At 44.3% G+C, this 21,724-nt stretch overlaps 2 protein-coding genes across 2 annotated transcripts; both read left to right on the top strand.

Moving 5' to 3' along the window:
• Positions 1–412: 412 nt before the first annotated feature.
• LOC132589674 (ferritin heavy chain A-like) lies at positions 413–882 on the top strand. The gene has a single exon (XM_060262407.1). It carries the CDS (start codon positions 460–462, stop codon positions 880–882), a length of 423 nt encoding a protein of 140 aa, XP_060118390.1. The 5' UTR covers positions 413–459.
• A 17,242-nt stretch (positions 883–18,124) lies between these two features.
• Positions 18,125–21,464, top strand: LOC132590274 (interferon-induced transmembrane protein 1-like). Its single transcript, XM_060263290.1, has 2 exons — positions 18,125–18,831; positions 20,726–21,464. Exons 1-2 carry the CDS (start codon positions 18,589–18,591, stop codon positions 20,873–20,875), a joined length of 393 nt encoding a protein of 130 aa, XP_060119273.1. The 5' UTR covers positions 18,125–18,588; the 3' UTR covers positions 20,876–21,464.
• Positions 21,465–21,724: the final 260 nt, after the last annotated feature.

Below are 21,724 nucleotides of genomic sequence, written 5' to 3' on the forward strand. Positions count from 1 at the left end.
ATACCCCGCCCTTCTCTCTGAATCAGAGTCTTAGAGCAGCTCACAATCTCTTTTATCTTCTTCCCCCACAACAGACACCCTGTGAGGTGGGTGGGGCTGAGAGAGCTCTCACAGAGAAGCTACCCTTTCAAGAACAACTCCTATGAGAGAGCTATGGCTGACCCATGGCCATTTCAGCAGGTGCAGGTGGAGGAGTGGGGAATCAAACCCAGTTCTCCCAGATAAGAGTTTGCACACTTAACCACTACACTTAACTGTCTTCAACAGTGTTTGAACAGAACACAGCTCCAATGCCTTCTTCCCCACCTTGCTCTCTGCAGGAAATCTCTTGGCATTCTTGAGAATCCTTGCTTTGATCCAGAGAGACACTGACTGCCAGCTGATAGAATCTTTTTTTTTTTTTTTGCACCAGCTGGACCAGATGCCTTTTTATCCAAACCTCCCAGCTAAACCACAGCCATGGATTCCCAGATCCGCCAGAAGCACCAAAGCGACTGCAAAGCAGCCATCAACCGCATGGTCAACATGAAGTTGTACGCCAGCTATATCTATCTCCCCATGTCTTCCTACTTTGACCGCAGTGATGTTGCTTTGAGACACGTTGCTGAATTCTTTTGGCTGCAGTCTTGTGAAGAGTGGGAACCTGCTGACAAGCTGCGTCAGTTCCAGAGCCAGGGGGGTGGCCATGTCCTCCTGCATGATATCAAGAAGCCAGAATGTGATGTCTGGGGCACAGCTCTTGAAGCAATGGAGGCAGCCCTTCAGCTGGAAAAGCATATGGTGGAAGTTACTGAGCAAGTTGGTCTTCGATGGGCAGCGCACTTCAGTGGGCGGAAGGTGCCTATGCTGGGAGTCTGTGTGTTAGGAAAAGCTTATGGGTGAGTGTAATGTACTGGGATCGGCGCAGTAAGAGACCAGAGTTGGAGAGTGATTTCAGCAAGCTTTACTTCAGGAACACACACACACAGACTGAGCTCTGTTCAAACTTCCCGCTCCTTTATACAATTCTTCCCCCCTTCTGATTGGTCCTTAACTATCTACATGGATTGGCTATTTACAGGGCCCTAAGGGTCTATCAGGGTACAGTATGAGCCTGGATGTTGATTGGCTACTTATGTTTCAATCCTTCCCCTGATTGGGCATGCTTAGGCCTTCTCTGGAACCCTGGTGTGGAGTTCAAGCTCTGGCTTGTTCGGCTTCCCTCCAAAAGTAACAGTTCCCTCCATAAGTAACAGTTCTCCCATTTGAGCCTAGGACACAATAATGAGAGAAGTACGAGATATATAGATTATTCTTTGAGGAGGTATGCTGCTATTTTAGGGCACCTTGAAAGCACAGAGTTCGTTTTGTGGTTATTTTTTTACACTTTATAGGTTGGAGCTTGTAAATGCATGGTTCTGCTTGCCTATGTTTGCCAGGATTTGTATTTGCCCATGCTCCTGTGCCTTTAGTAAATTCAGACGCCTAGGCAATATCTCTGTGCTATGAAAAGCTTCATTTGCTAGCTCCTATAGATCAAGCTGCTTTTAAGTTGAAGGGTATTTCACAGATCAGAAGAAGAAGAGAATATTTTTATACACCACTTTTCTCTACCGTAGGAAGTCTCAAAAAGGCTTGCATCCACTTACTCTTCCTCTCCTCACAACAGGCACTTTGTGAACTAGGTGAGGCTGAGAGAGTTCTGAGAGAACGAAGACTGGCCTAAGGTAGGGTCGCCAATCCCCCAGACCAGGAGGACGCTGGGCAGAGGAAGGCAGCAAGTGTTCTTTCTAGGCTTTCAGGGATTGGGGAAGCTCCTCCCCAGGTAGAGTGCACTGCTGTAATCTACTCTAGCTGTAAATAACCGGGGCATGCACCACAGTGGCCGGATCTTTTCTGCTCTTGAAAAAAAAACAGCTGGCTAACCAGTCTAAGCTGGTAAAAGGTGGTCCTGGTCATAGCTGCCACATGGATTGTAATAACCAATTGATCAGGACAAATTCTCTTCAGTGCTAAGAACAATGGACACAAGCAAGCCAAAATTAATGTCTGTCTAGCAGCCCCAGTTTTATGCATGTTTACTCAGTAGTCAGAAGTCAACCTGACTTTATTCTATGGGCCTTAATTGTGCCTAGGAATGTTATTCAAGGCTGAGATTTTATGTACAGTTATTTGGGAGTCAGCTCCATAGAATATAAAATGTCAGAAATTTGCATAGGATCAAGTCTCATAGAGATCAATGGGGGGAATGAAACTCATGTTAATTCTTACCAGTGACATGGGAGGGCTGAAAAGATCTGTCTCATTTTACATGGCCATAAAGTGATGCCTAATCCTGTTCCTTTGTGACAAGAGCCTCACGGCATTGCTTCACAATATTGCTATTTTGGCATGGGTATTTTGAAATGCTTCCTTCATTTGGAAAGCCCCTTTTTTGAATGCTGTTTTATAACCTTAAGCCAGTACAGACATGGTGCTGCTTGCTACAACCTGTGCTGCTTTTTGTTTCCTCCTAAATCAGATTTGAATGAAGTGGAGTTAACACTCCTTAACAATCTGAGGAAATTGGTTCAGCACAGTTTGTGTTTTGGGGAGAGAATACAGGGAAAGTGAGTGGAGTTAAACTGGAAAATGACCATGAACTTGTGCAGGGGAGGGTCTTTGTATAACACTCATGTATATTATCTGCCCATAATGTGTACATAGTCCCTGCATCCCATGTGCAGATATATACACACACTTTCACTCTTGCTGTGCCAGCACTGTTGCTTGAAGACTGAACTTACATAAACTCTGTATAGCAAGCTTCCAGTTATTTGTATAAAGATATGTATGGCCAGGGCTTTTTTTATAGCAGGAACTCCTTTGCATATTAGGCCACACACCCCTGATGTAGCCAATCCTCCTGGAGCTTACAGCAGGCCCTGAAAGCTCTTGGAGGACTGGCTACATCAGGGTGTGTGGCCTAATATGCAAAGGAGTTCCTGCTACAAAAAAGACCTCTGTTCTTGTTTGTGGTGAAACAGGCCTACTCTGGCCTGCAGACCCCATTTCACCATGCCCTCCAAGGTTTTCCTCAATACTTGGAGAGGCTTTTCCTTGTCTCTTAGGAAACACACCACTACCACCTGACCTTCACAGGAATTGCCCACTGGGAGGGTCAGGACTCCCAGCTTCCCTTCCAAATTCTGAGGTTTTGCCTCTGTGTCTCCCACTGCCTAGTGCCTGGTCACCGCAGGGACAGTTTACTGCCCTTGGAGGAATAGTCCCTTGCCAACTGCCTGATGGCAGAGGTCCATGTGGTACAGAGAAACACTACTGGGATCAAAAGTTTAAAGTATTTATTTTTTAAAAAGTTCATATGTCTCTCTCTATACAAGCCCTACCGGATGTTAAAATATGTTCTAACCCTTTGGGTTAGAAAGTTACAATGTCACCATTACTTGAAGCTTCCTCCAGCTGTTCCAGGCCAGAACATGGACAATGCTTGCCTTCTCCAGACCTTAGATAAGAAATCTGTCTGCTCTGATGGACTCAGCACTCAAAGAAAGAGAGCTTCCTCCTCACTCTTTTATCATCACTCTTTTTCCCACCCACAAACCAACCTGCTCAGGCCAGGCCAGAGAAGCTTTTTCTGTAGACCAGGGGTGGCCAAACTTGCTTAACATAAGAGTCACAGAGAATAAATGTTTGATGTTTAAGAGCTGCAATACATGAACATCAGAAGTTTGAGAGCTGTAAGACAAGAAGACAGGCAGGCAGGCAAATAGATGGGAGGAAAGGTAGAAAGAAAGCAACTTTATCTTTGAATGCATCCTCTAAGCCAAGAAGAAGAAGATTGATGATGATGATGATGATGATGATGATGATGATGATGATGATGATGATGATATTGGATTTATATCCCGCCCTCCACTCCAAAGAGTCTCAGAGCAGCTCACAATCTCCTTTACCTTCCTCCCCCACAACAGTCACCCTGTGAGGTGGGTGGGTCTGGAGAGGGCTCTCAAGCAGCTGCCCTTTCAAGGACAACCTCTGCCAGAGCTATGGCTGACCCAAGGCCATGCTAGCAGGTGCAAGTGGAGGAGTGAGGAATCAAACCCGGTTCTCCCAGATAAGAGTCCGCACACTTAACCACTACACCAAACCGGCTCTCCTCACCAAACTGGCTTTGAACATATGAAGTTGCCTTATACTGAATCAGACCTTCGGTCCATCAAAGTCAGTATTGTCTACTCAGACTGGCAGTGGCTTTCAAGGGTCTCAAGCTGAGGTTTTTCACACCTATTTGCCTGGACTCTTTTTAGTTGGAGATGCCGGGGATTGAATCTGGGACCTTCTGCTTACCAAGCAGATGCTCTGCTACTGAGCCACTGTCCCTCGCCCAAGCCATCATCTGACTTAGCTTGGAAAAGTGATCTACAGAGAGAAATGCCTTCTCCAAGCTGACCTATGGGGTAGTGGAGGCTTGGAGAGCCACACAATATGTGTGAAAGAGTCACATGTGGCTCCCGAGTCACAGTTTGGCCACCCTTGGTCTAGACATTTTCTTTCTGAAGTCTCTCTAGTATTTAATTTTTGCAAAGCTCTGTTCTCTGCTTGAAGGGGGGGGGAGCTCATCATCCCATTGACTAGAACTATTAGCATTTGTATGAAGGTGGGCTGAGGTAAGTCTGGAAAGCAATTGAATTAACTTTCTCCTTCCTGTCTGTTCTCTGCCTTGGGGGGGAGTTTTAAAACTCAGAGTGAAGGTTTTGCTCATTTCAAACCCCCAAAGGGAAAAAAAATGCATTTCTTCACAATATACTTTCCTGGAAATATACTGAATTAGGAGTGCGGGCAACATTTGTGTGAGCATGCCTTATTGTTAGGAGGAGGATTAGCATTTACATGGTTGGAGAAAGATCAGCAGAGCAACAGTTTGAAGTGAGGCTATGGGCATTTTCGCACTGACCTTATTCAGTAGTGACGCCCCTCTTCAGTGCGCAGGATCTGCGCGGATTTCACATTCATTGCCGCGGAGCACCCGGAAGAGCCGGAAAGCCCTGTGGCTTTTGCGGCGCAAATGGAAACTGTTTTTTGGCGGTTTCCGTTTGCGCCGCAAAAGCCGCGGGACTTTCCGGCTCTTCCGGGTGCTCCGTGGCAATGAATGCGAAATCCATGCAGATCCTGCGCACTGAAGAGGGGTGTCGCTACTGAATAAGGTCAATGCGAAAACGCCCTATGTGTATGAACTAGGAGGACAAACAGAGGAATACAGAAAATGAATTACCAGGTGCTCACTTAGCATGGAGTGGTTTCAATCATTTTATGACACCACACAGTGTGGTAAACTTCTCCTTGCTCCATGGCAGGACAATGAATAAATTACCCATCAGAGAGCCTCTTCAGGGACATGCATCCATCTATATAGGGGCTCTAATATTCTTCCAAGTGTCGTTTTAAAATCACATGTTCAGACTCTGCTCAGAAACACAGACAAATTGAAGGTTTTCTCCAGAGCTAATGTCACAGGAATGTGGTATGCTGGGTGCTGATAAGTGGAATCTGTTTCTCAGATGAAGACATTTGAAACAGCATTGCAGGCTTTACTGTTAGAGGCTGATGACTATCCACTATATATCAAACTTCTTTAAAGGATGAAAGTCTAAAGTAACATCTTAAAATCAAAAACATTTTTTTCTGAAAAACAAGAACTATCTGCATTTGCAACACGGTTGACACTGGCACTTTATTTGTCCCGCGGAGTCGGGTGAATAGTCTTCAAGCGTCTTAAGTCGGCAATGGACATGATGAACTGCAAGCATTTTTGAAAATTTATTCTCTGCACTTTATACCTTGTATTCATGAATTCTTGTTAATATGCAATAATATGTGATGTTGTAGTGTTTAAAAATTAATTATATTTTTGAAGTAATTTTCATGATTTATTGTTATTTTCCACAGTTTTTTGTGTTGTATAAATCAGAAACACAGACAAGCAGGAGCCTATACAAACTCTTAGCACTACTTGGGGGTGGGGTGGGGAGAAGCTTGTTGTTTATTAGTTTACTAAGTGATATCAGTTTACTAAGCTTATTGCTCATCATCTTACTAAGTGATAAGAAGCACATTGTAGTGAGTTGTCATTCTGCAAGCATGGAGCATAAGACAGTTTCTTGTCATGTCTCTGTGTTTCTCTGTGTTTTTCAGTGCTGTAGCATGTTGGGAAAACTGTATACCCTTTGGGGAGGAAAAAACCTAGATGTCTGCAAGCTCTGAAATGTAAGACTCTTGCAAAAGTCTCTGCAGCTACATTTAGCTTGGGGGCTGAGGGCCTTGCCAGGTTTGCCGTTTACAGGAGCGAACTTGTAGTCATCACAGGATTGAATCAAATGCTGGTGCTCTAACATGCTTCTGCTTTTTTCGCAGTCAGTGCCTAGCATTCAGACCACTAAACCATGTTGTTTCTTATGAATTGTTATCATTGCTCTAGCAAATGGAACAAATCTGTCATTTACATTGTGGGATACGTTTGTGCTTGTTGCGTCTGAGTACTTATTGTGTTCTGCCCGTAATATCACTATGGAATGGGAACAATGTTCTCCCTTAACTGTTCTTTCCATTCTGAGTAATCCACCATTATTAACTTCCTTCCTTGTTTTCTCGCCTTGAGAAGGTAGGTATGCACACCTGAACTTCCTGTGTTTGATCACGCCTGGCTGTGCCTTGCAGCAGGGCTAGCTTTCCCCCTCTTCTGTTAACAGGGCTGACGCAGCCATTAGGTGACCTTAGGTGGTTGCCCAGGGCACAACCCTGGGGTCCCCCAAATTGGGTGCCCTCCTGACTCACGGCTGCAGTTGCTGCTGCACTGGGGCAAAAACTGGGAGGGTGGGAGTCACTTCCTCTTTTCCAGGTGATTTCCTGCCCCAGTGAGAGGGCCTGCTGGTCAGCTGATTGGCGAGGCCTTTATATTGGTCACAGGAAGAGCAGCGGCTGCTCCTGGGTGCTCCCCCTTCCTCACTCACTTGCTTGCAGTTGCTCTCCCCCTCTGCTGCTGTGAGAGAGTGAAAGCTGGAAGGGTGGGGGCTGCCCCTCCCTCCTGGGCAGTAGCAGCAGAGGGGGGGGGAGTGAGCAAGCTAGGAAGGGGGAGCACCCAGGAACAGCTGCTGCTCTTCCCATGCTGCTGCTGACCAGCTGATTTGCAGGCCCTTTCACTGGTGTGGGAAGGGCAATGGCTGCTTGTGGGCACCCTCCCATGTGATTTAAATTACCCAGGAGGGAGGGGGCTTCCCCCAGTCTCCCAGCTTTCACTCTGGCCCCACAGAAGGAGGCGACAGAGGCTGTGGCAGTGGCAGGGGGGAGGGACAGGAAGTTGGGGGTGGGGGGCCTGTCAGCCTAGGGTGCCAAGAAGCCTGGCATCAGCCCTGTCTATTAATGCAGGAATCCAACATAGTTGGTTGTCAGTTTGTGAACCAACCCCTGTAGCTTTCCTATTGACAGTAATACAGTTAGCAGGTGGTGATAGATCTCTTCAGGCATTTTAAATATGAATGTGCGCGTGTGGAGATGGGGGATTCACAATAGCAAGCACCTCCTCCAACCTGTCTATGTTTGTTAGAATGAGTATGCCTTAATATCCTATACATTATATACAGGGTCCAAACATGTGGAGGAAGGACAGCAGCAAGTGAGCTGACCCCGCCGGAACACATTGGTACCAGTGTTCCCTCTAAGCTAAGTTAGTGTGAGCTATCGCGCAGATTTTTAGCCTCCAGCTCACACATTTTTGTCTTAGCTCAGGAAAAATGGCCCCAGAGCACAATAATTTATGCAGTAGCTCACAACTTTAATGCCAGTAGCTCACAAAGTAGAATTTTTGCTCACAAGACTTTGCAGCTTAGAGGGAACATTGATTGGTACTGCCCCTCATCTATGTGTGTTTACTTCGCACGGTCATGGAGTCCACATGACTACAAAACTGTATGCATAAAGGAATGGGATTGGGAATGCTGTGTTTGAATGTTCATGATCATGGGCAATACTCCCTGTAAATTGTGGAGTCTTGCGAGCAAAAATTCTACTTTGTGAGCTACTGGCATTAAAGTTGTAAGCAAGCAGTTTGGCTACTGCATAAATTAGTTTGCTCTGGGGCCATTTTTTTCTGAGCTAAGGCAAAAATGTGTGAGCCAGAGGCTAAAATACTGTGAGCTAGCTCACACTAACTTAGCTTAGAGGGAACACTGATCATGGGATGGAGTTTATGTGCATGCAATGGATATGAGCATGGATGCTGTGTTCAGAAGGCAAACACATGGTGGTGGGAGAGCATTAATTTGCATTAAATCTATACCACAAGTATACGGCTGTAATCAAGAGGTCCCCAATGTGGCATCCATCAGCACCTTCCAGGTGCCCGCCAGATGTTTTAGAAGGGGGAGGCTTTTGCCTGGCAGGGCTTCTGATTAGCTGTGCAGATAAAATAATGCAGTTTCAAACCTTAAAGCTGCTTTTTCTCACACAGGGTAAAAATAACAGGGGTCCCTCTCTTTCTCCCATAAGGGGAAAAGCAGCTTCAGGAGGTTGATTGTGCACTGCAAAATGCTTACGGGGGAAGAATTAAATGACTATTCCCTTTCTCCACTCCTGATTGCAGCCTCAAAAAGCTGTTTCTGATTTTTAAAAATGTTGCAGAGGAAGAGTTGCACACAAGGCTGCAGAAAGTAATCACAACAAATGCTTTTGAATTACTTTGTTCTTTTAAAAGTGAATATATTCAAGCACAGGTCCTTGCTGTTTTATCTCCTACCTGCTCTGAAATCCCTTGTGCTCCCTGCCCTTACTAGAGTAGTAATTTTGGGTGTGTGTGTTTGTTTTTACTGTCCCATCCTCGCGTGCTTTTCACAACAGCTTGAGTGGCAGAAGGAGATACTTAATTCCATACAAAAAACTCTTCATTTGCTGGCTTCTGCATATTGACCTGCTATAAGAAGCACAAGAGTAGGCCAGGTAGTTATTTTCTTGTTGGCAGTCCTGCTCCTTACAAAGCTTAAAGCAGCCATCTGCCTCACAGACCAGAAAACGTAACTGCCAGGCTGAATGTCTAGCTAGGATACTCCCAACCTAGGCAGATGGGGAACAGATAGAATGCAGCTAAGCAACCTGGAAGAAAGCTCAGCATTTGCATGACTCATAAGTTCAAGGTCAGAAGGAGGCCTAGACTGGGACTGGGCTAGCACAAATTCATACGTCTGTTGCATGTCAAGCACACATTGAATAAATACATCACAGATCAGTGCTGCTATCTATTTAATTATTTATTTTATTGGGCTTCTAACCTACTCTACCTCACAAGCAGGCTCAGGGCAGGTTACAAGAAGCATTAGATACAAAATCCACTTTTTAAAACATCCAAATAGTCATTAATAATAAGAACAACATGCCTGTCCTGGACAGCTCAGGCAAGCCTGATCTCATCAGATCTTGGAAGATAAGCAGGGCCAACCCTCACCAGTATTACTTGGAAGGGGGACCTCCATGGAATACTACGACTGGGAAGCAGAGACAGGCTGTATCAAGCCATTTCTCTGAACATCCTTAATGCCCCAGTAGTGATCTCCAGAAGCCACCATGACTTCCAGGCATGCATGCACACATACACAAATATTAAAAAATACCACCCCCCTCCCCCAATAATAAAATCACACCAATATATACAGCAATAACAGTTGATGGTATCCTCTGATTTTTCCATCTCCATCTGTTCCTGTGCAGATCCCCACATGTGTGCAAAAGGATGGGAACTGATGCTGATGAGGAAGACAGAAGACAATAGATTGCTGATTTGCACATCAGATTGCTGATTAACTCACCGTGTCCAGATCCTTACTTCCAGGAATGATTTTTGTAGTTTCTGTACCACATTGTGTATGAATATTCTAGGTCAGTTTGTTCATTACAGGCCTCTTTACTAGTTAATGGCCTAAACCAGGTCTGGGATTATTCTTGGTTTTTTTTTATAATGGTTCTGTCCCTTTATCTCTTTAATTATTTCCTTACTACAATGGAATATAGTGATGACCGACTTGTTAGGAGGCCTTAGGATGTTCAACTGCCTATTGCAATCTGAGGATTGTCCATAGAAAATTAGAGAGTGGGAGCAGAATTATTAGTGAACATAAGAACATAAAAGAAGCCGTGTTGGATCAGGCCAACGGCCCATCCAGTCCAACACTCTGTGTCACACAGTGGCAAAATTTTTTATATATATAGTGGTAAATTACATTATGCTTGAATGTTTTAATAGAGTTATAACATCATACTATAGGTTGTAAAAGGATTTAAAATGAGATTGTTTTCTCTTAGTGTGACTCTGGAAAACTGGGTTATAAAGAAAAAAGATTAATAATTGTGGCATCCAGCAGGTACAATGGATAGCCATAGTAGCTCGTGTGTTCATTTATGTTTTTTCTTTTTCAGTCCAGTTGTGACATGGCAATACTGAGATCATATTGTAATTGATTTTTGTAAATGACTGTGATATTATTTTGTATCAGTCCATGATCTGAGGAAGACAGTACAAAACAAAGCTGAATAAATCTGGAGTCTTTATCTATGCATAAGAATTCAGAACTGTGATTTTTCCCATTGGGATATTTTGGACTTTGAATGACTACACAATTAAATTGTGTTTCTTTATTTAATGTTTAAATTTTCCATATCAGCCCTACTATTTGAATTGTATTATTGAATATGATGCTGTAGAACAGGGATGTCAAACTCATTTGTTATGAGAGCCAGGTTTGACACAAATGGAACTTTGTGGGGCCAAGCCATGCATGTCATAAAATGTAATACCACGAAGTGGAGATATAAACTTTATAAGAGATGCAGATAAACACAATTAAAGATATTATTTTTTAATTTAAAATACAAACATGCTCAAAGTTCTTGTGATATTTTGTTTAAAATGGAATGGTGGGGGAATAGTGGGATTTGGCAACACAATTTGTAAAATAAAACATGAAAAAAGCACAAGGGTCACAGCAGAAACTAAAAATACAAAATGCTCTAAACCTAGGGAAACATGAAATGGCTGGGCACTGCAAGCTTCACCCCCCCACACACACACCCCACACCCCCATCTACTCAGATTGGCAATGGCTCTCCCATGTAATATCCCTCTTTGGCTGTGGGTTCCAGGTTAGAGTACTCACTAGGCACCAGTTCATTCAGCAGAGACAAGCTGGCTCAAAGCATCAAACATTATTTGCAAGGAGCTTCAACTGGTCATAAATGCTGCAAAAAGTGAAACAGCCTTAGCTCCACTCCATTGAAACACATTGCAGCACATAGCTGCAATGAAGCGGTGGAATGGATTTTCCATTAAGTTCTCTGGATGCAGAGACCTTAATGGAAAATCCATTCCATGTTTTCCTTGCAGCTTTGCAAGCGCAGAAGCCAGCAAAGACAAGGCAGAACGAGCTGGAAATGTAACTGGATCTTCAAAGGGTGAGGACAGGAGAGGGAGGAGGGGGAAGAAAATTGCCACAGGCCTGATTGAAGCCCTGGGTGGGCCAGTTGTGGCCCATGGGCTGGGAGTTTGACAGCTCTGCTATAGAATTTGGAACTTTGTAAAAGATATACACATACATTGATTTTCTATACAGTAGGATTCTCTGATAGTATATTGTGACGATTCTCTGACAGTATATAGTACAATTGTGTGTTGAAATTCTAATAAAAGCAACATACCTTAATAAATAGTCTTTATTATTGTACAGCATCTCATTGGTACAATTTGGCAGTTTTTTGGCTGGTATCTTAAATGGCCCTGAGCCATTTAAACCAAACAGCTGAGTGGCAGGGAGCTACCGGTCCCTCAGCTGTTTCTGGTGAAGAGTACCCTGCTTTCTGCTTTTTACAATACAGCCATCTTTTCTGCTGATGAAGAAAGGGAGAATCCTCTTTGATCACCCAAAAAGGGTATAGTGGGGATCATGGTATCTGCATGGATGGAAGACACGTGGGATGGAGCTGCAATAAGGAGATGAACTGGACAAGGTTGAGGGGAAGAGCAATGCAATTGTTTCAATATTTTAATAGAATAAATGTCTTAATGACAAGTCTGTGACATCAAAAAGGTTTCCCAGTAAGGAAATCATGGCTGGGGGTAGGTGAGTGAATGGGAGAACATAGGATGGGTTATTCCCCCCTGGATGGTCTCCCAGAGTGGCCTCCCATTACCCCTGAGGAAATAACTCTTATAGATCAACTAAAATTTGACAAAGCTCCTGGCCCAGACGTGATAATTCTTGAGGTACTGAAAGCTGACCCGGAGTGGTGGGCCCCTGCGCTAGCTGCTCTTTTCACCCTGGTAAATAAGACTGGCCAGATGTTAGCAGCTTGGACTAATGAAATAATTGCTCCCATCTACAAAAAGGGCTGTCATCTCAATCCCTCTAATTTTAGACCAATTAGTGTTTTATCTCTTATTGGGAAACTATATGCAAAATTTTTGCAAATTAAGCTCTGTACCTGGATGCTATCTAGTAAAATTTTGGGACCAGAACAGGTGGGTTTCTGCTAGGGGAAGTCAGCTTTGGACCACTGTTTAGTCCTCGCTCATTTGATCAATAAGTACACAAGAAGGAAAAGGTCTAAAATGTATGTTGCCTTTTTGGACCTTAAAGGGGCTTTTGACTCGGTTTCAAGATAACTTCTCTGGGTAAAGCTTGAGGGGAAATCTTTAGATTAGAGGTTATTGTTTCTTATCAAAAGACTCCACATCTTCACGTCCTGTCAAGTCAGGTGTTCGTCGTCTGGCAGACTCTCCCCCAAGATCCACACAAGGAAAGAGGTTAAGCAGGGGTGCATTTTAGCCCCCCCCCCCATTTTTTAAATCTTTTTCTTAAATGATCTTGCCCGCTTCTTATCTTTAGTTGATAGCCACAGCCCCAGACTTGGTTCTGTCCACATTCCCTTGCTATTATATGTGGATGATACAGTTCTCTTGTCTACCTCTCGTGTTGGATTAAAACGCTTACTGAACCGTTGTCACAAATATTGTGTGACTAACAGACTGGAGCTAAACTATGAAAAATCAAAGGTACTGCTGGTCTTTCCATTTTCCCGAGAATCATACAAGGGGACTATTAGTGGTAACAAACTTGAACAGATTAAGCACTTCAAATACCTGGGGATCTATTTTCAATCCAACGCTACTTGGACCCACCATCACAGAATGACTATTAATGTAGCTGAAGTTAGTGCTGCAGCAATATCTGCTTTTACTTCTCTGACATTTTCTCTCTCATTATGTGTCAGCAGCACTTAAGGCCTTTAATGCTAAAAACTCTTCCCTCCAGAGCCACTTACCAATCAATTATATATTCAATTAATTAATATTACAGTAAATCAAACAAAAAATATATGAATCATCCTGATATAAATTTTTACAATAAATTTATATATTTTGTAAATGAAATTTCCTCTAATATTATACTATTGTCTATTTATATATTCAGCCCAACCAGTCTATTATCATACACTGTTCTTTTTTGTTCATAAATCTTCCAAGACCCTTTATTTCTTTGTTTCTTATTACTTCAGTCTTAAGCACTTCCACATACACACACTCATACAACACACTTTCCCCCAATTTCTTTCCAGTTCAGTACTCCACTTACACATTAAATCTATTTACTTAATCAATTTTTCTCTTACATTCCACATACACCTCTACCATATTTTTATTCTATTTTGCATCCATCTACACTCCCACTCATCCATACCCACCCCCGCAACAAAGACACAGTTAAACTAAAGAGTTTTTTCTTTTCCCCTCTTCTGTTCTTCTGGCTTCTTCTGGTTTTCTTCTTTCCTTCTCAGGTTCTTTCCCCAACTTCTTAGTGACCTTAAAGACCTTAAAGTTCTTAGCATTCTTCTTTGCAACTTTCAAACTGTTTATAATCTCAGTCTCTGTCTTTTGTCCTCCCTGTTTCTAAGTTAAGTTCTCTCAAGTTTGCCTTATTAGAAAGTCCTGATGTCTCCTTGTTAGGCAAATACAGTGTTCATTAATGAAGGAACTGAAATAGTACTGAAAAGGAAAAAAAACCACAGTTATTTGAGTTGCCAGTACTGCTGCTACCGCCGCTGCTGCCACTGTCGTCGTCACAAGCTCTATGTTTTAACATCCTTCTCGCTATGCGCTTCCCTGTTCTCCGTCCAGAACAACAACAAACAAAAGAACAAAAAAAAAAAACGCAACCAAGTGCTAAGCACTGATCTTATTATTCAGATCCAAACAACTAGATATCTCCCAAAGTCAGGTGAGGCAGGAAAGAAAAAACAAAACTTTGCTGCTTCATGCACACCACCGCTTGCACTGCCGCTCCCCTTTCCCTTTCTCCTTACGTCTGTGCTTCTCGGCTCTGCTGAGCTCCACGCAAGGCCATTCCACCTCCTTCAGAAATTTCAACCTGTATTTGCTCGCTGCTTCCACTGTTCTTCAGAGATACGAAATCCTTCTTTATCATTCCATATTTATTGCTTATCGTTTGGGTTTTCTTCTTGCAATTTTTTCACCAACCGCCTTCCACCTTCCCCTCTGATACCGGAGGCTAGAGCTTTCCCCCCTAATGGCGCCCGAGGTCGGCTGGTGCAAAGGTAAGCGAGGAGGGAACAGGGAGTCATAAAAAAAAACCCAGCGCCCTTCCTTGGAACCTTCTGCCAACACTGCTCCCTGACTGGAGCTTCGTTGGAACCCTGCGGCCTCCCAACCCCCCCCCCTCCCGGTACGGTCCATCTCGACACGAACTGCTTGGGACACTGCTGCTTCGCTCTGCTGGAACCAGAACTCCCCAGTAATGATTCATTGTTAAAAGAACAAGTTTAACAGAATTGTCTCCAGATTTATTTCAGTAGTCCTGAACTAACCATAGGTATTGAACAATGATGTCACTATTGATTGTATCCATGTCCTAGTCTCTGAGGAAGTAGTACCTGGTTAACTTGACAGTAATGCGCTAGAATCTTCATTGCTCTCTTTAGCCCAATTGCGGTCCTAGAGATCAGCACTGCATCATCTGCATATAGCAGAAGCGGGATATGCCTATCTGCAATCTTTGGAGCATGCACCTCTGGACCACTTAGATGTTCCCCCAGATCGTTTATAAAGAGGTTGAACAAGAGTGGGGCCAAGATGCAGCCTTGCTTAACTCCCCTCCCTACTTGGATAGCTTTCGTGAGATGTCCCTTCGGGTTTATCCTTATCCTGATCTTGGTGTTCCTATATAATGCCTTTATCAATGCCAGTAGCCTCTGTTCGATTCCCATCCCTCTCAGTTTTTCCCACAGTATGTCCCTCTGTACCATGTCAAAGGCAGATTTGAAATCTATAAAGGCAGCATATAGGGCAGCGGTGCTGTTAGAGGAATATTTGGTAATAAGATGGTCCAATACTACACAATGGTCCAAAGTGGAACATCCCGGTCTAAACCCAGCCTGTTCTTCTCTCAAGATGTTATTATGCTCGATCCACTCCCACAGTTTCTCTTTAAGATGGCTGGCATATAATTTGCTTAGGATACTTAAAAGACTAATAGGTCTATAGTTATTTGGATCATTTCTATCTCCTTTCTTATGAATAGGTACAATAATTCCAGTATCCCAGCGCGCGGGTACCCTCGCTGTCCTGTCTATTTCGGAGAATAATTTGGCGAGTACTGGAGCCCACCAGTCAGCGTTTTCTTTAATCAGTTCAGCCGGGATTAAGTCAAGTCCTGGTGCTTTATTAAGCTTCAGGGCTCCAATTAAAGGAGGAAGTAGCTGGTGGCCTATTGGACCTTGACTTTTCAAATTTTGATTTTTGAGTAGTTTAGCGTAGTGGCTCCAGCTTTTAACTAGGAGGTACACCCCGATTAACACTTGGCTCCCAACAAGGACGTCGCCTGTCAAGACCTGCTATGGACTGCGTTGTTAGTCAAGACCTCGTTCCCATTCGGAGACAAAAGTTTTGAAGGGAGGAATCTGTGAGCAAGAGACCCCTAATTTCAGTTATATACGGACATCGTAATCACCCGTTTGGTTGCCAGGGTGCCTGGAGATTCAACTCACACACATCTGCTGTGAAACGTGGGTTTTATCTACCATTTTATAAGAGACTTATGTGAATACTAACAGCCTCAGCAGTACAACAGCACTCTATATCTCTGGAAGAGTGCTAGCCAAAAGTACAGATGGGTTTCCAGCCACTCCATGCGTGCACCATCTCGGTCGTTGCAGTGGAAGAAGTCGTGTCGCCAGGAACTGTCCGGGCAAGTGGTTTCCAGCCTTGACCATGAAAGCCATGTTGGTAGGCTAACATCATCAGCGACAATCTTCCTGCAGTGCCAGACTCCATGACAGAGAAGCAAGAGGCTCAACAGCTGTTAAATCTACATAAGGCAATCAAGCTTAGCTTACACGTGGATCCTGCCAGACTGCCCAAGTCTTTGTCAAAGGGAACTTCAGACAAAGGACTGTGCTAGCCAGAAGAGCAAGACCAGTCTACCCCAGAGCCAGAAGTTCTTTGTATAGATCGGGTGTCACCTTAAGTACCAATTTGGCCCTCTATTGTCACCTTTAGATAAGTTTGGATAGCTTGTTTAATCCCCTCCCCTCATGCTTCCACCTATGTCTTGCCCAAACTGCCACTATAAAGCCTCCCCCTGTCCCATTGTTACCTGGAGATCCATTCAGGTGACCAGAGTCAGGTCTGCTCATTGGCTGGAGGTGGGCATTCAATCAGGTACCCAGAATAGACTAGATACTGCCCACCAACAAGCCAGTCCCTTTTTGGGAGGAATTTTTCCTTTCCAAAAATAATATGACCAGAGAGAAAGCCATGCCTGAGCAATATGTAATCAGATTGTTCCTCCCTCCCTACTCTAAGTAAGGAGCATCAGGCATGGCACATCACAGTGCATGTCTGTATCTTCTAGTTGCGACTGGACCCTAAGCCACCGGGATCAGGTTGTATACCCTGTCTATGTTTTTACCCTTGTGTTACCCCTCTATCAATCTCATATCTGTTTTCTTAGGCCTGTATGTATGTTGTATGATTTTATACCCCTGTATGTTTGCCCTTATTCCTTAAATAGAACACCCCATTGATTATTAGACCATCTTGTCTCGTTATTGGGAGGGTAACTCTCAAAGCAGACAGCTTCTGTATAAATAGGTTCTCAAGATCTCGCTAAAAGGCGGATTGCCCACCAATCTAAATTCCCCAAAACCTCTTTTGAGGGCAATTTGCCTAACAGAATAATGCAACACTGCAGATATATTTAAGTTTTTTTTAAAAGCAAATACCTTGTGGTGTATAAAGCACCACAGATGGATGGGACCTACTAAAACTAGGGACAATGATTGCCCATAAACTATATATGATTGCCAATAGAGAATCCAGTCTTGCCAATAGGGAATAATGGAGAACACACCTGCCCATAGGGAATAATGGAAATAAGACTTGACCTAAGGACAGCAATTGCCCATAGACTATACATGATTGCCAACAGAGAATCCATGCTTGCTCATAGGGAATAATGGAGACCAAGCTTGCCCTAGGAACAGCGACACATGCCCATAGGGAATAATGAAAATTAGACCTGACCTAAGGACAGCAATTGCCCATAGACAATACATGACTGCCAATAAAGAATGCATAATTGCCTATGGGGAATAATAGAGAGTAGGCTTGCCCTAAGGACAGCGATTGCTCATAGACTATATATGATTGGCAATCATGTATAGTCTGAGCAATTGCTGCCCTTAGGGCAAGCCTACTCTCCATTATTCCCTATGGGTAATCATGCATCCTTTATTGGCACTCATGTATAGTCTATGGGCAATTGCTGTCCTTAGGTCAGATCTAATTTTCATTATTCCCTGTGGGCACGTGTGGATTATTCCCTATGGGCAAGCGTGGTTTCCATTTTTTTCTATGGGCAATCGTGGATTCTCTATTGGCAACCATGTACGCTCTATGGGCAAACGCTGTTCCTAGTTTTAGTACGTTCTCAGATGGACAAGTGACATTTTAAGTAGAATCAGGTCCCCTATTTCAGGTTCACCAACCACATGACCTTTGTAAACCTATGAACTCTGGCAGGTATGGAAGGAGCGAATGGATTAAGGGGTGTGTGTGTGTGTGTGTGTGACGATGCCGTATATTTTCCATACCTGCACCACCTGCTACAGCAAGGCAGAGGAGCCCCACCCAGGCCGCAGTTGCGTCTGTGCCCTATGGGTCCAAGGCAGCGAACTCCGAGATGCAGGGCCTCTGAAGCTCGCTGCCTTAGACTTTGCCACGGCGCCACGAGGGTGAGAATACCTGCATCCTGCATCCTGCGGCCAGCGCCCGCGGCTCCAGACTCCAAAGTGGAGGCAGGCAGCGGTCAAGCTGCGAAGTGGGCGTGCGCGCGGCTGATTGCATGCTTCTTCCACCCTCATTTTCGATTCTTCCAAATGACTCCAGTCCGCTCCTCCCATTTGCCTCGACTTCTTCTCCCCCTACAAACAGAAGACGGTGGAAGCCTAGTAAAGAGGGCCAGCTAGCTTCCCATTGCTCGGCGACTTCCAGCCTAAATCATGGCCAGTGGCGCCCAGTACCCCTTCCTGGGCAACGCGCCCTTGTCCCGTTACGAGCAGCTGAAGGAAGAGCAGGAGCTGACGCCCATCGAGGCCAACGTGCCGGTCGCCACTACCGTGGTCCACATGGGCCCCCCGCTCTACGTGACGCCTGCGAGCGACCATATTGTCTGGTCTCTCTTCACCACGAAGTACTTCAACTTTTGCTGCCTCGGGGTCATGGCCCTGGCGTTTTCCGTCAAGGTGAGACGCGCGTCCGATTCCCTGCAGAAGTAACGCTGCTTTCTTTCACTCGCCTTTCCCCCCACCCCGTTCCCCTCCCTCTGCTCAGAACGCCAACAAAGCTTAGATCTCGGGGGTCGGGAAGGAACTCGCGGCTGCTGCCTTCGCTAGCAGCCCCACCGAGCCTTGTTTACTCACGAGGAAGTCCCGGGCGGGGGGGGGGGCTCAGCATTTCAAAGAGTTCTCCCCCCCCCCCCGGTGGACTTTCTTAAGAAGGCGCTCCTTATATGGTAGTTTTTCTGCACTGGGCTGGTTGTGGCAACCGCCAAGATGATGGGAGACGCTCTGCTTCATTTCCCCCAGTTTTAGGGGTGAGCGGTGGGTCCTGTTAAGGTTTGATTTGCACCCAGGGTGGGGAGCAGAGAGATAAGAGGAGAGAATCTCCTGCAAGTGCTTTATGGGTGGCCTTGTAGTATGTTCCTCCTCTGCCTTTCCTCGTATCTCCCCCACCCCTCCACCCCCAATAGCAGGAGTTGGCAACATCTTTAGTTTTCGATGGCAGCAGCCTGGCTGATTAGTGAGGAAAATGGCGCTAGGGTCACTGCTATTGAATCTGCTCTACTCTGCTGCTGCCTTGTATGGGTAGTGTGGATCCTTGGGAATGTGGAGATGAACGTGGGGCTTTTATTTTAGTGCTAGTGTGTGTGGTGGGGGAGTTAATTGATTTTTAGGGTGCAAGTTTTGTAAGCAATAGGTATTAGTAGACTGCAGGGTAGACAGGTCCTGCTGTACCATTTTCCTCTGATAGCAGGGGAGGTGGAACCCCCTGAAAGCTGGGTTACTCATGTATGCATGAGCAGCCAGCTGAATGTGGTGAGCAGACACCATTGAAGAGTTTGGGTTGATTTGCAATGGCTTGTATTCATAACATACAGCTCCACAATTCCATTTAGCATACATTTATCCTGCCTTTCTTCCGAGGAACTTGGGGCAGCATTTGTGATTCTCTTCTCTTCCTCCATTTTATTCTTACAAAAGTCCTGAGAGGTGGGTCTTACTGAGAGAGTGATTAGCCCAAGGTCACCCAGTAAATTTCATGGCAAGTGAGGATTTCAACTCAGGTTGCTCTGCTCCGTGTCAAACACAGTAACCACACCATACTTAATGTTGCACTTATCAAATTATGATCATGCATAGTAAAATCATAAAAAGAAAATTCCTTTACAATAAATCCAGATCAACAGTCAGGCATGCTGATAAAAATTGACCAAATGAATGCAGGCAGCTCTTCATGCTTTCCTGAACATGAGTGAGGAGGGGCAGATCACTCTTGCACTGGGAACTGTTCCAGAGTATTAGAACCACCACAGGAAAAGCCTCGGGGCATGTGGGAAACAACAAAAAGATGTGGAGAAGATTTTGGGACTTAGATGTACTTTTTCTTTCTTAGGGCAAAACTACTACTTTGTCAGTTCTCTCCACACCATTCATAGTTTTATAAACCTCTACCATGTAGCCCCTCAGCCATCTCTTTTCTAAACTAAAAAATCTGTGGGTCTGACCTGTGGAAGCTGCCACCATTTTAAAGTAATCTAAAAATGCCGCAAGGCCCCAGTCCTGCTTAAGTGCTCTTCTTTCCGTTTGCAGGCCTTTTCAGTCACTGAAACAGCTGTGTGTGTGTTTGCAGCTATTTAGCTAAGAAGGGACCCAGCTCCAGCTTCTTATTTTTGTTGATTCTGCTTCTCCGCTCCCTCCCTCTTTTCATACTAGGGTTTAATCATAATCATATCTGGTAGTATCACAAAGAAGCTAAGAACTCTGGATTTGAGGTGGTTCTTTGTGTCTGAGTTTTGCTAAAGCACAGGGGAATAGCTTGCCTCCAGTTAACTGACCTTTCTCTTTCCTCTCTTATCAGGCACGGGATCGCAAAGTGGTTGGTGACCATAGTGGTGCTAGCAGCTACGGTTCCACTGCCAGATGTTTGAATATCACAGCCTTGGTGCTGAGCCTCCTGTTCATCACCATAGCCATCACTGTTACCGTGTATTATGTTACGAGGATTTGAAACATACAAAGGAAAGGCTACGATGGCTGTTGAACCATGTTGCAAGGCAGTTTCCCTTTCAAACCCTTGCCTTCTTTGTGCACAGGCTTGTACTTGGCTAACTCTTGTTTCCATTCCGTTTTGAGGACCTTGCTTAGAGTCTAGGATGGTTATTCTGAAGCGTCTGTGTTTTCCAAGAGGGAGATGCTCATTTCAAGAGCTGCCTTCATGCTGAGAATTATACCATTATAGACTTGGATTTTTTAAAATACTTCCTGTGGCTTAGTGGCCTTTCTCCACCTGAGATACTATTTTGCTATTGAATGTAATCAACCTGTTGTCTTCTTCTTTTTTTACTGAATTTAACCAAGAGATTTTTCTGTGACTCAGTAATGGGAGAGAGTTAATGATGAGATCACTGCACATAAAATTCCTTTGAGAAGACCTGGTGAGATGGTTTTCTAGACTCTGCTCCTGCTGTAAAGAAAGCAGATTTTTTGCTTCATATTTTTCTATTTCTCTGTAATAAAAATATCTATTTAGCACTCCTGAAGGAGGACATTTGGGCAGTGCTATGCTAATAAATTGTTTTACAAACATCTCAGAAAAATATGTGTAGTGTTTATGTTCATGAACATTAACATTAACATAGGAACAAGATTGATTTCAACTCCAAGGACAATTTACAACATTTTTCTGTGCATTTGCCTCCTGAAATTCACGTAATGTTTTCGATTAGAACCTTTCCAAGACACTAATGTGGCCCCACTATCCCAGGAGTTACACAGCCATCACTGAATGTAAACACACCCTGGATGATGTCTCCCTTGTGAATTTACCTACTGAGAGGGAGTTAGTTATAGATTATTG

Source organism: Heteronotia binoei, chromosome 21 (assembly GCF_032191835.1).
Source record: "Heteronotia binoei isolate CCM8104 ecotype False Entrance Well chromosome 21, APGP_CSIRO_Hbin_v1, whole genome shotgun sequence".
Taxonomy (NCBI): Eukaryota; Metazoa; Chordata; class Lepidosauria; order Squamata; family Gekkonidae; genus Heteronotia; species Heteronotia binoei.